The following is a 12,054-nucleotide window of genomic DNA, read 5'->3' on the forward strand; positions in this document are numbered from 1 at the left end:
ACTTTTCTTTTTCCCTGGGGGTGTTCCACCCCCTCTCTACCGCGAGGCCCTGCAACTACTCTGCTCCCTCTCTGAGGCCCTGCTCACTGTGCCTCTTCCCGGCCCCACTTCTCCCCTCCCCGAACAAACTCACGCTGGAACAAACCCCAAACAAACCTGGCCATGAACAAACTCAGGCTGGAAATTAGAAGCAGGTTTCTAACCATCAGAGGAGCGAGGTTCTGGGGCAGCCTTCCAGTATGAGTTGTGGGGGCAAACAACTTAATTAGTTTTAAGAGAGAGCAGGACGAATGCAAGAGTATGACTGTATGACAGGACTGTTGGTGATAGTAGGGGTCAAGGCTCAATAGTTCTGGGGCTCACTTTCAGCTTATGCCTTACATTCCTAACAATCTCATGCTTCAGGGCTGAGATTGTTCACTGCAGGGGTCATGAAGGGATCCTCTGGCCAATGCATCCTGGTGGTTTCTGTCTCCTTCCTCTGAAGCATCAGGAATGGCCCCGTGTGGAGATGGGATACTGGACTGAGTGGTCTAGTGCTCTCAGATGGTACTGAGCATTCTCTTTCTCAGGTGTGTGGCTGGCTGGCTCTTGCCCACATGCTCAGAGTATCACTGATTGTCATATGTGGGGTTGGGAAGGAATTGTCTCCCAAGTCAGACTGGTGGTGATCTTGGAGCTTTTTCCCCATCCTCTACACATGTGGGTGTGGGTCACTGCCAGGTTATCTGCGTATATGTCACTTAATCATTTCCCTGCCATTGCAGTGGCCTCAGGCACTGGTGCCCTGCAGTCCCTCCTGTTCTCTCCCTGTGGCACGGCACAGTCTTGTCTCCTGAGGGCTGTGATGCTTTGGTCTGATTTTGGCTGTAGGGTTTAGTGTGCAGAAGCTGGGTGGGGTTGGTGGCCTGTGATGTACAGGAGATCAGACTGGATGATCTGGCGGTCCCTCTGGCCTTACGCTCTCTGACTCTGTGTAAAGGGGGCTGTAAATTACTCCCATGGGCAGGATTAAGCCTTTTTGCAAATCATCCTAGTGGGTTGTTGCATGTGGAGATAAGTCTAACGAGCAAGAGATTTTTGGCCCAAAGGCTATTTAAACAGATGACATTTTATGTTCAGACTTATTACAGCCAGAAAGGGTTGCAGGTACCAGATGTTAGGACTCACTGTGCTAGGGCAGTACCAACTCTGGCAGCTTGTCTTTATAATGCTTTAATAGTCTGAATGTGTAAGACGGCTCTACATAAAGTTCAATTCATACTTTTCCTCTACGGTCTCAATTGGATGCTCATTTCTGGAGACTAGTCCTTCACTTGCTGTCTACTTAATCACATATTAGCCCTCCTGAGGATTGCTAGTGGTGTCTAGTTTCCCAGGAGTGAGGATGAGTAGCAGCAATTCCTTGAAGGAGAAAAAGGGATCCTAACTAGTCACTAGAATTCTCTGCATGGGTTTCCTGTTCAGATCTACATTCAACCTCTCTTCTTTCCTTGCTCCTTTGAGTATTATGAGAATCTTTGCCATACTACAAGCTGGTTAATGGGCAGAGCTTTATTTAATCTTGGTTTAGAGTGTTATGGCCATTGTCTGGAGCAGGCTGCCCCCAACAGCTACCTGCTTTGAAATGGTTCCAGGGTCTGCACAGCTTGGAACAAGTATAACACAGGTCTGTGGCTTTGCCAAGGCAAGTCCTGCAGAAAGCTCAGTTACTGGTAAATAACTGAGAGTAAATGTTTTCCTAACAAGCTCCAGGCGTGAGAATTTTTCAGCAGCAACTACAAGCCCCGAATTTAATCCCCAGCTAGTAGTGGAAGCATCACCACTCAACCTCCTCTGAGCTCTGCGTTCTCTGCCACCTTCTGAGTGCAAGAGTCATTGCAGGAGGAATGTGGGTCGCTGTTGGCACCAGGATGCTACCTCAAAGGTGCTGGCTGTGTACATTACTTTTGGGCCAAGCCAGGAGGAGTGCTGGTTGTGGCAGTGCGCCATAGCAAATGGCTGTTGCTAGCCCATGTGGTATAGCAGTTTCCTCTGTGCTAGCAGGCCTGGTCTTTCCTGGGGAATAGTGCAGCTCAGAATCATTCACTCCTCCCTTCCTCTCTTTTCAGGTGGCCATCATTGCAGGAAATTTTGAACTGGCTGAAATCATCAAAACCCACAAAGAGTCTGACGTTGGTGAGTTTGGCCTTTCACCCTATTTTCCCCTCTTATCTCACTTTAGGTCCTGCGATATTTCAGTGGTTCTCATTTCCCAGTGCTGCCTAGGGAAACCAATGGAGCTACTGTAACGGGGGTCTGGCACTCCCTGTGGGTTTTGGGTGCTGGGACTTGCGTGGGTGGTTGCTGTGGGGGTGTTTGTGCTGTCCATGGGGATAGGGGAAGGGTTGACTGTGTCAGTCTGTGTGGCAGCCTAAAACTGTCACTGTTTGCGGTTAGTATGTTTGGTGGACTGTTTACTCTGGCTGTTTTGGTTGCTGTACCAAAGAGTATAAACAGACTGTCGGGCATTTAGCAAGTTGGACTGTCTCTCCAAAACTCTGTTTTTCAATTCCACATCCTCTCTTGTGTGCTTGGGGCAGTTAGTCCCCACGGGGAATCGTTCATGCTAAAGCCCTGCAGCTGGACTCGGTGCAGGGGAGAGGAATGCTGCCCACCTCAGGCCACCATTGCTGGGCTGCTGTTGCTGCAGCAGCCTCCATTCTAGTTGCACTCACCCGGGGCTCTTGCCTCACTTACGCAGGGAATGTGCCAAGTCCTGGGGGGAGGGATAGCTCAGTGGTTTGAGCATCGGCCTGCTAAACCCAGAGTTGAGAGTCCAGTCCTTGAGGGGGCCACTTAGGGATCTGGGGCAAAAAAAATCCGTCGGGGGATTGGTTCTGCTTTGAGCAGGGGGTTGGACTAGATGACCTCCTGAGGTCCCTTCCAACCCTGATATTCTATGATTCACTGGGGCATCCCCATTCCTTGCAATATCTCTGCAGCCCTACACAGAGAACCCCTGCAGAGCTGAGTTCAATACTCTGCATAAAGCCAGGCCCCATGCTGAACTTCCTCTAGTTCTCTCCCTGAGAAATCCTCTCCCTGAGAGAGAGACGGGTGGCGCCGGAGTCCTTTAGAGCAATGGAGGAGCTGATAGGCTTTACTCGTGGGAGAGGGTTAACTCCACACAGTGGGTCAAATGCCTGCTCTGAGCAGAGGGTGCAGGGGTGTCCCGGCAAAAGGAGATGCAGTGCTGGACTTCCTGGAGTATGGACCTTCAAGTAGATGTTCAAGCAAATACGAGCTTGCATCATTTGTGAAAAGGAGTGTTAATGCTGCCAAAGGGCCTCGGGGAAATCTGAAGTCTTCCTATAAGTATATCAAGCAGAAGTACTGGCAAGAAAGCAAACACAATAATGAATGACGAATGAGATTGCATTCATGATTATTATAGAATGGCTGAGCTACTGAACTGCTTTATTAAATCTCTTTCTGTTGAGAAAAGAAGTAGGAAATCATCTGATTAATTAAGAAGAAAACGCTGACTTTGTATGTACTGTATAGCTGCTGATATGAAGTAGGTCAGATAATACTTGGGATACTGAACATACACAAACCAGCAGGTCCAGATGGCATGCACCTGCAAGTCAAGGGAATTAGCTAATGAACTTTCCAAACACTAGAAATTATTTTTTAAACATCCATTGAGAACTGGGAAGATACCAAAGGATTAGAAAAACGCAAAGATGGTGTTGATCATGAAGAAAGGGGGAGAGCATGAATCGGCTAGTTATCATCTCATTTGCCTACTATCAATGTCTAGTAAGGTAATGGAACATATACTAAAAGAAAGAAAAGTTCACTGCGTTTCTAGGTTAATGGAGTCCTGAGCAATAAGAGCATAAACTTATAAAGGATAATTTTTGAATAATGCTTCTACAGGTCCCCGCTGTCAGGGCTGCACATGCCTGGCTGTGTGCCAAGAACTGTCAGTGGAGCTGTGAACACAAGCCGTGGACCTCACAAATGAGACCCGCCATGTATGGCAGTAAAAGGGGTCATGATCAGCAATCACCTCCGTAACTTTCTGCGACTGGACACTCTCCCAGCTCAGAACCCATCAGGCTGTTCTCTAGGTTCTTATTTTCTTTTTTAGAGAGATTCAGCCCCTTGAATTTGATTTGTACACCTTTGATCTGGGGCAGGGCAGTGTAGAGTTCAAGGTAGAGGAGAGGGGAACTGTTTATTTCACCAGATTCACTGGGGTTGAAGCTGCTTCTACTGAAAATGTGTCTGACTCCAGGTGAAGCTGGTTAGTTCTGATCCTGTCAGCTTATCTTTCTTGGCATGGACGGCTTGAAATCCTCTGACAGTGGATATGCCCTGTGAGGAAAGGGATCTTTGCAGACACTATTGAAGTTGGGCTAGTCTGTCTTTTCTGTCACACTCTTTGAGGGTCTGCAGAAGAGGAGAGGTGGGAATTGGGACTGCTCTCTTCTCTCCGGTTGGTTAGAATTGAGAGGCTGGATTGTACATAGAATCTCGTCACTCCCAACATGATCACTCTCCAGGTTCCCTCCGCACGATCGATACATTGGATTGTGGAGGAGGTGCAGACTCTGCCCTCACCTGAACTGCAACCTTCAATGACACAGCACAGAGGTGAAGATAATTTCTTATTCCCTTGATTCTCCTCATTTAAGGGGTGTATGTATGGTGGGGCAGGGGAGAGGGAGAGAGATTTATAGAATCATAGAAATCTAGGGCTGGAAAGAACCTTGAGAAGTTATCAAGTCCAGCTCTCTGCACTGAGGCAGGACCAATAAACCTAGACCATTGGTTCTCAACCCCGCCCCAATCAGCATACAGCTGCAACCTATGTGATATCCTCAGGGCCATAAATGTAGTATATATATTGCGTGGATGCGGCCCACGTAACACAGAGAGAGCTGCGTATATGGCCCACAATGGTAAATATATTGAGAACCACTGACCTAAAACAATCTGTTTGTCTAGCCTGTACTTAAAATCATCCAATTAGTTAGTTAAACAGATATTAAAAGGTACAGTGCCAAAAGTGAAATCCCTGCAAGCTACATGTAAACTTTTTAAAGACACCATAATAGAGGCTAAACTTAAATGTATACGCCAAATTAAAAAACATAGTAAGAGAACCAAAAAGGTGCCACTATGGCTAACAACAAAGTAAAACAAGCAGTGAGAGGCAAAAAGGCATAATTTTAAAAATGGAAGTTAAAGTCTAGGAATGAGGAATGAGGAAAATAGAAAGGAGTATAAACTCTGGCAAGTGAAGTGTAAAAATATAATTCTGCGGGCCAAAAAAGAATATGGAGAACAGCTAGCCAAAGACTCAAAAAGTAATAGCAAAAATTTTTTTTAAGTACATCAGAAGCAGGAAGCCTGCTAAACAACCAATGGGGCCACTGGACGATTGAGATGCTAAAGGAGCACACAAGGACGATAAGGCCATTGCGGAGAAACTAAATTAATTCTTTGCATTGGTCTTCATGGCTGAGGATGTGAGGGAGATTCCCAAACCTGAGCCATTCTTTTTAGGTGACAAATCTGAGTAATTGTCACAGATTGAGGTGTCATTAGAGAAGGTTTTGGAACAATTTAATAAATGTAACAGTAATAAGTCACCAGGACCAGATGGTATTCACCCAAGAGTTCTGAAGGAACTCAGACGTGAAATTGAAGAACTACCAACTGAAGGATCGCTAATGTGATGCCAATTTTTAAAAAGGGCTCCAGAGCTAATCCCAGCAATTATAGGCTGATAAGCCTGACTATATTAAAGAACAGAATTATCAGACACACAGATGACCATTTGTTGGGGAACACTCAGCATAGTTTTTGTAAAGGGAAATCGTGCCTCGTCAATCTATTAGAATTCTTTGAGGGGGTCAACAAGCATGTGGACAAGGGAGATCCAGTGGATATAGTGTACTTAGATTTTCAGAAAGCCTTTGACAAGGTTCCTCACCAAAGGCTCTTAAGCAAAGTAAGCTGTCAAGGGATAAGAGGGAAGGTCCTCTCATGAATTGGTAACTGGTTAAAATATAGGAAACAAAGGGTAGGAATAAATGGTAAGTTTTCAGAATGGAGCGTGGTAAATAGTGGTATCCTCCAGGCATCTGTACTAGGACCAGTCCTATTCAACATATTCATAAATTAACTGGAAAAAGGGATAAACAGTGAGGTGCCAAAATTTTAAGTCCAAAGCAGACTGCGAAGAGCTACAAAGGTATCTCACAAAACTGGGTGAATGGGCAACAAAATGACAGATGAAATTCAGTGTTGATAAATGCAAAGTAATGCACATCGGAAAACATAATCCTCGCTATACATATAAAATGATGGGGGTCTAATTTAGCTGTTACCACTCAAGAAAAAGGTCTTGGAGTCAAGAAAGAGATCTTGGAGTCATTGGATAGTTCTCTGAAAACATCCACTCAATGTGCAGTGCCAGTCAAAAAAGCTAACTGAAATTTGGGAATCATTAAGAAAGGTATAGATAATAAGACAGAAAATATCATATTGCCTCTATATAAATCCATGGTATGCTCACATCTTGAATACTGCGTGCAGATGTGGTCACCCCATCTCAAAAAAGATATATTGGAATTGGAAAAGGTTCAGAAAAGGGAAACAAAATGATTAGGCTTCTGTATGAGGAGAGATTAATAAGATTGGGAATTCTCAGCTTGGAAAAGAGGTGACTAAGGAGGGATATGATAGAGGTCTATAAAATCCTGACTGGTATGGAGAAAGTAAATATGGAAGTGTTATTTACTCCTTCTCGTAGCACAAGAACTAGGGGTCACCAAATGAAATTAATAGGCAGCAGGTTTAAAACAAACAAAAGGAAGTATTTCTTTGCACAACGCATGGTCAACCTGTGGAACTCTTTGCCAGAAGATGTTGTGAAGTCCAAGACTATAACAGGGTTCAAAAAAGGACTAGATAAATGCATGGAGGATAGGTCCATCAATGGCTTTTAGTCAGGATGGGCGGGAATGATGTCCCTAGCCTCTGTTTGCCAGAAACTGGGAATGACCGACAGGGGATGGATCACTTGATGATTCCCTGTTCTGTTCATTCCCTCTGGGGCACCTGGCATTGGCCACTCTTGGAAGACAGGATACTGGGCTAGATGGACCTTTGGTCTGACCCACTATGGCCTTTTTATGTTCTGAATTTGTCAAGGTCCATTTGAATTCTAATCCTGTCTTCCAAAGTATTTGTAACCTCTCCCAGCTTGGTGTCATCTGAAAAATGTATAAGTATACTCTCCACCCCATTATCCAAGCCATTAGTGAAAATATTAAATGGCACTGGACCCAGGACTCATTTCTACGGGACCCCACTAGAGGCCCCCTCGCAGTTTGCCAGTGAGCCATTCATAATTACTCTTTAATTAAAGTCTTTCAACCAATTGTGCAGATTTGTGTTGTACATGTGTGGTACAGAGAGATTGTACGTCCGTCTTTCAGTAATTTCATCTAGATCTCATTTCCCTAGTTTCCTTATGAGAATGTCACATGGGACTACATCAAATACCTTACTAAAATAAAGATGCATCACATTTCCTGCTTCTGCCCTATCTACTAGGCCATTAACCTTATCAAAGAAGGAACTTAGGAAGATTTGCTTTTGTTGCTTTTGACAAATTCATCCTGGCTATTCCTTATAACTCTTTTATTTCCTGGGTGTTGATTATTTAATAATTTGTCCCAGTATCTTTCCGAGTATTGAAGTTAGGCTGAGTGGTCTTTAATTTTCCAGATCCTCTTTGATCCTCTTTAGATCATAGATAGATACTATATGTTTCTCCGTCTCCAGTCCTCTTGGACCTCCGCTGTCCTCCATGAGTTCTCAAAGATAATTGCTAACATTCCAAGATTGGGTCAGTTAGTTTCTTAACTACCCTAGATACATTTTTTTCAGGTCCGGCCAACTTGAATACATCTAACTTATCTAAATAGTCTTTAACCTGTTTTTGCCCTGTTTTGGTTTGCATTCCTTCCCACCTGTTTTTAATATTAATTGTGTTGAGTATCTGATCACCATTAAACTTTTTAGTGAAGAGAGAAGCAAAATAGGCATTAAATATCTCAGCCTTCTTGATATCAGTTATTAGCTCTCCTTCTCCACTAAGTTGAGAACCAACACTTTCCTACGCCTTTCTATTGGTCCCACTGTATTAAAGACCCTCCTTCTTCTGTTTAATTTCCCTTCCTAGGAGTAATTCAGTTTGTGCCTTAGTTTTTCTGATTTTGCCCCTACATGCTTGTGCTATTTTTTTATATCCATCCTTTGCAATTAGTCCATGTTTCCTCCTTTTGTAGGATACCTTTTAGATTTTCAGATCATTAACGAGCTCCTGATGGAGTCATATTGCCCTTTTATTCTTCTTCCTATCTTTTCTTCGCATTGGGATAGTTTCCAGTTATGCCTTTAATATTGTCACCTTGAGAAACTGCCAGCTCTCCTGAACTCCTTTTTCCCTTAGATTTTCTTCCCATGAGACTGTTGTGCGGATAGTGATCTAAAAGACTTAAAAGAGTTTAAGGTTTTTATACACTGTTTCACTGTCCAACATTAAACAGTAATAGATAGGTTTGGGTTTAAATAATTTTAAACAGAGGCCTTGGTTACTTGGGAAATACCCAGAAGCATTCATTCAGAATGAAAGTTTGTTGATTAAACACAAGAAAGAACAATAAATTAAAACAAGCATTTATGTTGAAACTGTGGTGGCGTGATTATGCAAAACAAACTTAGAGCTTATCAGAGTCTCTGCTTTTGGAGTCAAAGTATCAGTGTCACATGTTTTCAGAAGAACCTTTCTTTGATGACAATGAAAAGGTTAATTTTATTATCTTCTGATGTGAAGGGCATGCACTTATCCTGTTCTTAACAAACAAGTAGACACAAGGTGGAAGAGAGAGAGGATAGAAAAACTGGTTGAAATATGGCCTTTGTTGATGTTTTTGTGTCACTGCTGGTTAGTTTTGAGTGGGTGCTTTGGCTGGCAAGTCGACCATGACACCTGCTGCTTGGACCTGGTTAGTTACTGTCTGTTAGGGCTGTCATCTGGTCTGGTTGGATCCTTTCTCCTTCGACAAGGCAAGTTTGGATGAATGCGGTATAGTTGATTTCAGGATTCAATAAAAAGCCAAGAGAGGGAGATAGGATAGGAGGCAAGAAATAGTGGGGTAGAAAATAACACAAGAAGGGAAGGGAATACAATACCGGAACTTACTTGCCCCTGCAGCGCTGCTAATTAGGTCTTCCCACTGGTGACTGAGGACTAGGTGTCACAATCATGTGATGACTTTTAGCATTCACAGGTGAAAACAAAGTTCCTCAATCAAGGGCAAGGCCAGCTGGCCTACCTATCAGAAAGAAAGTCCATTAGATAAGTCGAGGTGAGCTGCAGTGCTGGAAGGGCAGGGGATGAGCCAGGCGAAGATGACTCTTTTTTTAAAAAAGTCTTTTTAAGTAGCTCAAAAAATGAGTAAAAGTGGGTGGCATATTTTAGCCTCCTTATGGAAATGGATTTAATTGGTGGTTGAAATAAGGTCAAACTTCGGAGAGGTAACTTTGTTCCCACGTTTCTTTTCTACTAAGTAGGATCTCACCACTGTCCTTGACTTATATCTGTAGGCCATTTTATTTGGACTAATACAGTTTCTCTGTGTGGTTTTCTTGCATTTGTAACAACTTGATCTATTGTTCATGGTTATTGTATTTGGATACAAACTGGCTAACCTAGTGTGGAGGACTAGGTTTGGTGGGGGCAGGTGACAAAAGCCCACAGGTAAGTCGAACAGATGGAGACCTGGGAGAAGGGTCCGAATTGGGGGGGGGGGGTCAGGCATGGGCTGTTATAGCCGGGATAAGGGAGAGGAGACCAGAGAGAACATGGGGGGGGGGGCGGAATCAAGTCAATATTTTAGGTGTCTGTATATTAATGCAAGATGTATGGGGAATAAGCAGGAAGAACTAGAAATGCTAGTTAATAAACACATCTATGACATAGCTGGCATCAGAGCGATTTGGTGGGACAATACACATGGGTGGAATATTGGTATGAAGGTACAGCTTGCTCATGAAGGACAGGCAGGGGGAAAAGGGAGGAAATGTTGCCTTATATATTAAAAATATATACATTTGTACTGAGGTTGACCTGGAAATAAGAGACAGACTGCTTGAAAGTCTCTGGGTAAGGATAAAAGGGTTAAAAAACAAGGGTGATGTCATGGTAGGGTTTACCACAGACCACCTAACCAGAAAGAAGAGGTGGATGACGCTTTTTTTAAAACAACTAACAAAATAATCCAGAGCACAGTAGTTGGTGGTGATGGGGGACTTCAACTACCCAGACATGTGTTGGGAAAATAACACAGCAGGGCACAGATTATCCAACAAGTTCTTGGGATGTATTGGAGACAATTTTTATTTCAGAAGGTGGAGAAAGCTACTAGGGGAGAGGCTGTTCTAGATTTGATTTTGACAAATAGAGAGGAACTGGCTGAGAATTTGAAAGTGGCAAAGGCAGCTTAGGTGAAAGTGATCATGAAATAAGAGTTCACAATTCTAAGGAATGGTAAGAGGGAAAACAGTACAATAAAGATAATGGATTTCAAGAAAGCAACCTCAGGGAAAGTCTAAAGGGAAAAACAGTTCAAGAGAGTTAGCAGTTTTTCAAAGACACATTATTAAGGACTCAGGAGCAAACTATCCCACTGCGTGGGAAAGATAGGAAGTATGGCAAGAGACCACCCTGGCTTAAGCAGGAGATCTTCAATGATCTGAAACTCAAAAAAGAGTCCTACAGAAAATGGAAATTAGGTCAAATAACAAAGGATGACTGTACACAAATAACACAAGTATGTAAGGACAAAATTAGAAAGGCCAAGACACAAAATGAGATTAAACTAGCTAAAGACACAAATGGTAACAAGAAAATATTCTACAGATACATTAGAAGCAAGAGGAAGACCAAGGACAGGGTAAGCCCATTACTCAGTGATGGGAGGAAAACAATAACAGAAAATGTGGAAATGGCAGAGGTGCTAAATGACTTCTTTGTTTTGGTTTTCACCAAAAAGGTTAGTAGCGACTGAACGTTTAACATAGTGAAAGTCAGTGAAAATGAGGTAGGATCAGAGGCTAAAATAGGAAAAATTTAAAAATTACTTAGACAAGTTAGATGTCTTCAAGTGACTAGGACCTGATGAAATGCACCCAAGAATGTTCAATAAATGTTGAATAAATGTGCAGGTGAATGAGCCCTTGATGGTGTGACTGATGTGGTTGGGTCCTCTGATGGTGTCGCCAGAGTAGATATGGGGACAGAGCAGGCAACGAGGTTTGCTACAGGGATTGGTTCCTGGGTTGGTGTTTCTGTGGTGTGGTGTGTAGTTGCTGGTGAGTATTTGCTTCAGGTTGGGGGGTTGTCTGTAAGCGAGGACTGGCCTGCCTCCCAAGGTCTGTGAGAGTGAAGGATCATTTTCCAGGATAGGTTGTAGATCGTGGATAATGCGCTGGAGAGGTTTTAGCTGGGGGCTAAACTGGTATGTGATGGCCAGTGGTGTTCTGTTATTGTCCTTGTTGGGCCTGTCCTGTAGTAGGTGATTTCTGGGTACCCGTCTTGCTCTGTCAATCTGTTTCCTCACTTCCCCAGGTGGGTATTGTAGTTTTATGAATGCTTGATAAAGATCTTGTAGGTGTTTGTCTCTGTCTGAGGGGTTGGAGCAAATTCGGTTGTATCTTAGGGCTTGGCTGTAGACAATGGATCGTGTGATATGTCTTGGATGGAAGCTGGAGGCATGTAGGTACGTATAGCAGTCAGTAGGTTTCCGGTATAGGGTGGTGTTTATGTGACCATCACTTATTTGCACTGTAGTGTCCAGGAAGTGGATCTCTTGTGTGGACTGGTCCAGGCTGAGGTTGATGGTGGGGTGGAAATTGTAGAAGTCCGGGTGGAATTCTTCAAGGGCCTCCTTTCCGTGGGTCCATATGATGAAGATGTCATCAATG

The 12,054-nt window shown here is 43.5% G+C and overlaps 1 protein-coding gene across 6 annotated transcripts in view; it reads left to right on the forward strand.

Moving 5' to 3' along the window:
* Positions 1-12,054, forward strand: part of SHANK3 (SH3 and multiple ankyrin repeat domains 3) — a 650,584-nt gene that overhangs the window by 229,610 nt on the left and 408,920 nt on the right. For all 6 annotated transcript variants that reach the window (XM_054034834.1, XM_054034750.1, XM_054034917.1 and 3 more), the window contains exon 10: positions 2,112-2,178. In XM_054034834.1, the coding sequence (XP_053890809.1) occupies positions 2,112-2,178 (67 nt within the window). The remainder of the gene's footprint in view (positions 1-2,111; positions 2,179-12,054) is intronic.

This window comes from Malaclemys terrapin, chromosome 1, assembly GCF_027887155.1.
Source record: "Malaclemys terrapin pileata isolate rMalTer1 chromosome 1, rMalTer1.hap1, whole genome shotgun sequence".
Lineage (NCBI taxonomy): Eukaryota > Metazoa > Chordata > Testudines > Emydidae > Malaclemys > Malaclemys terrapin.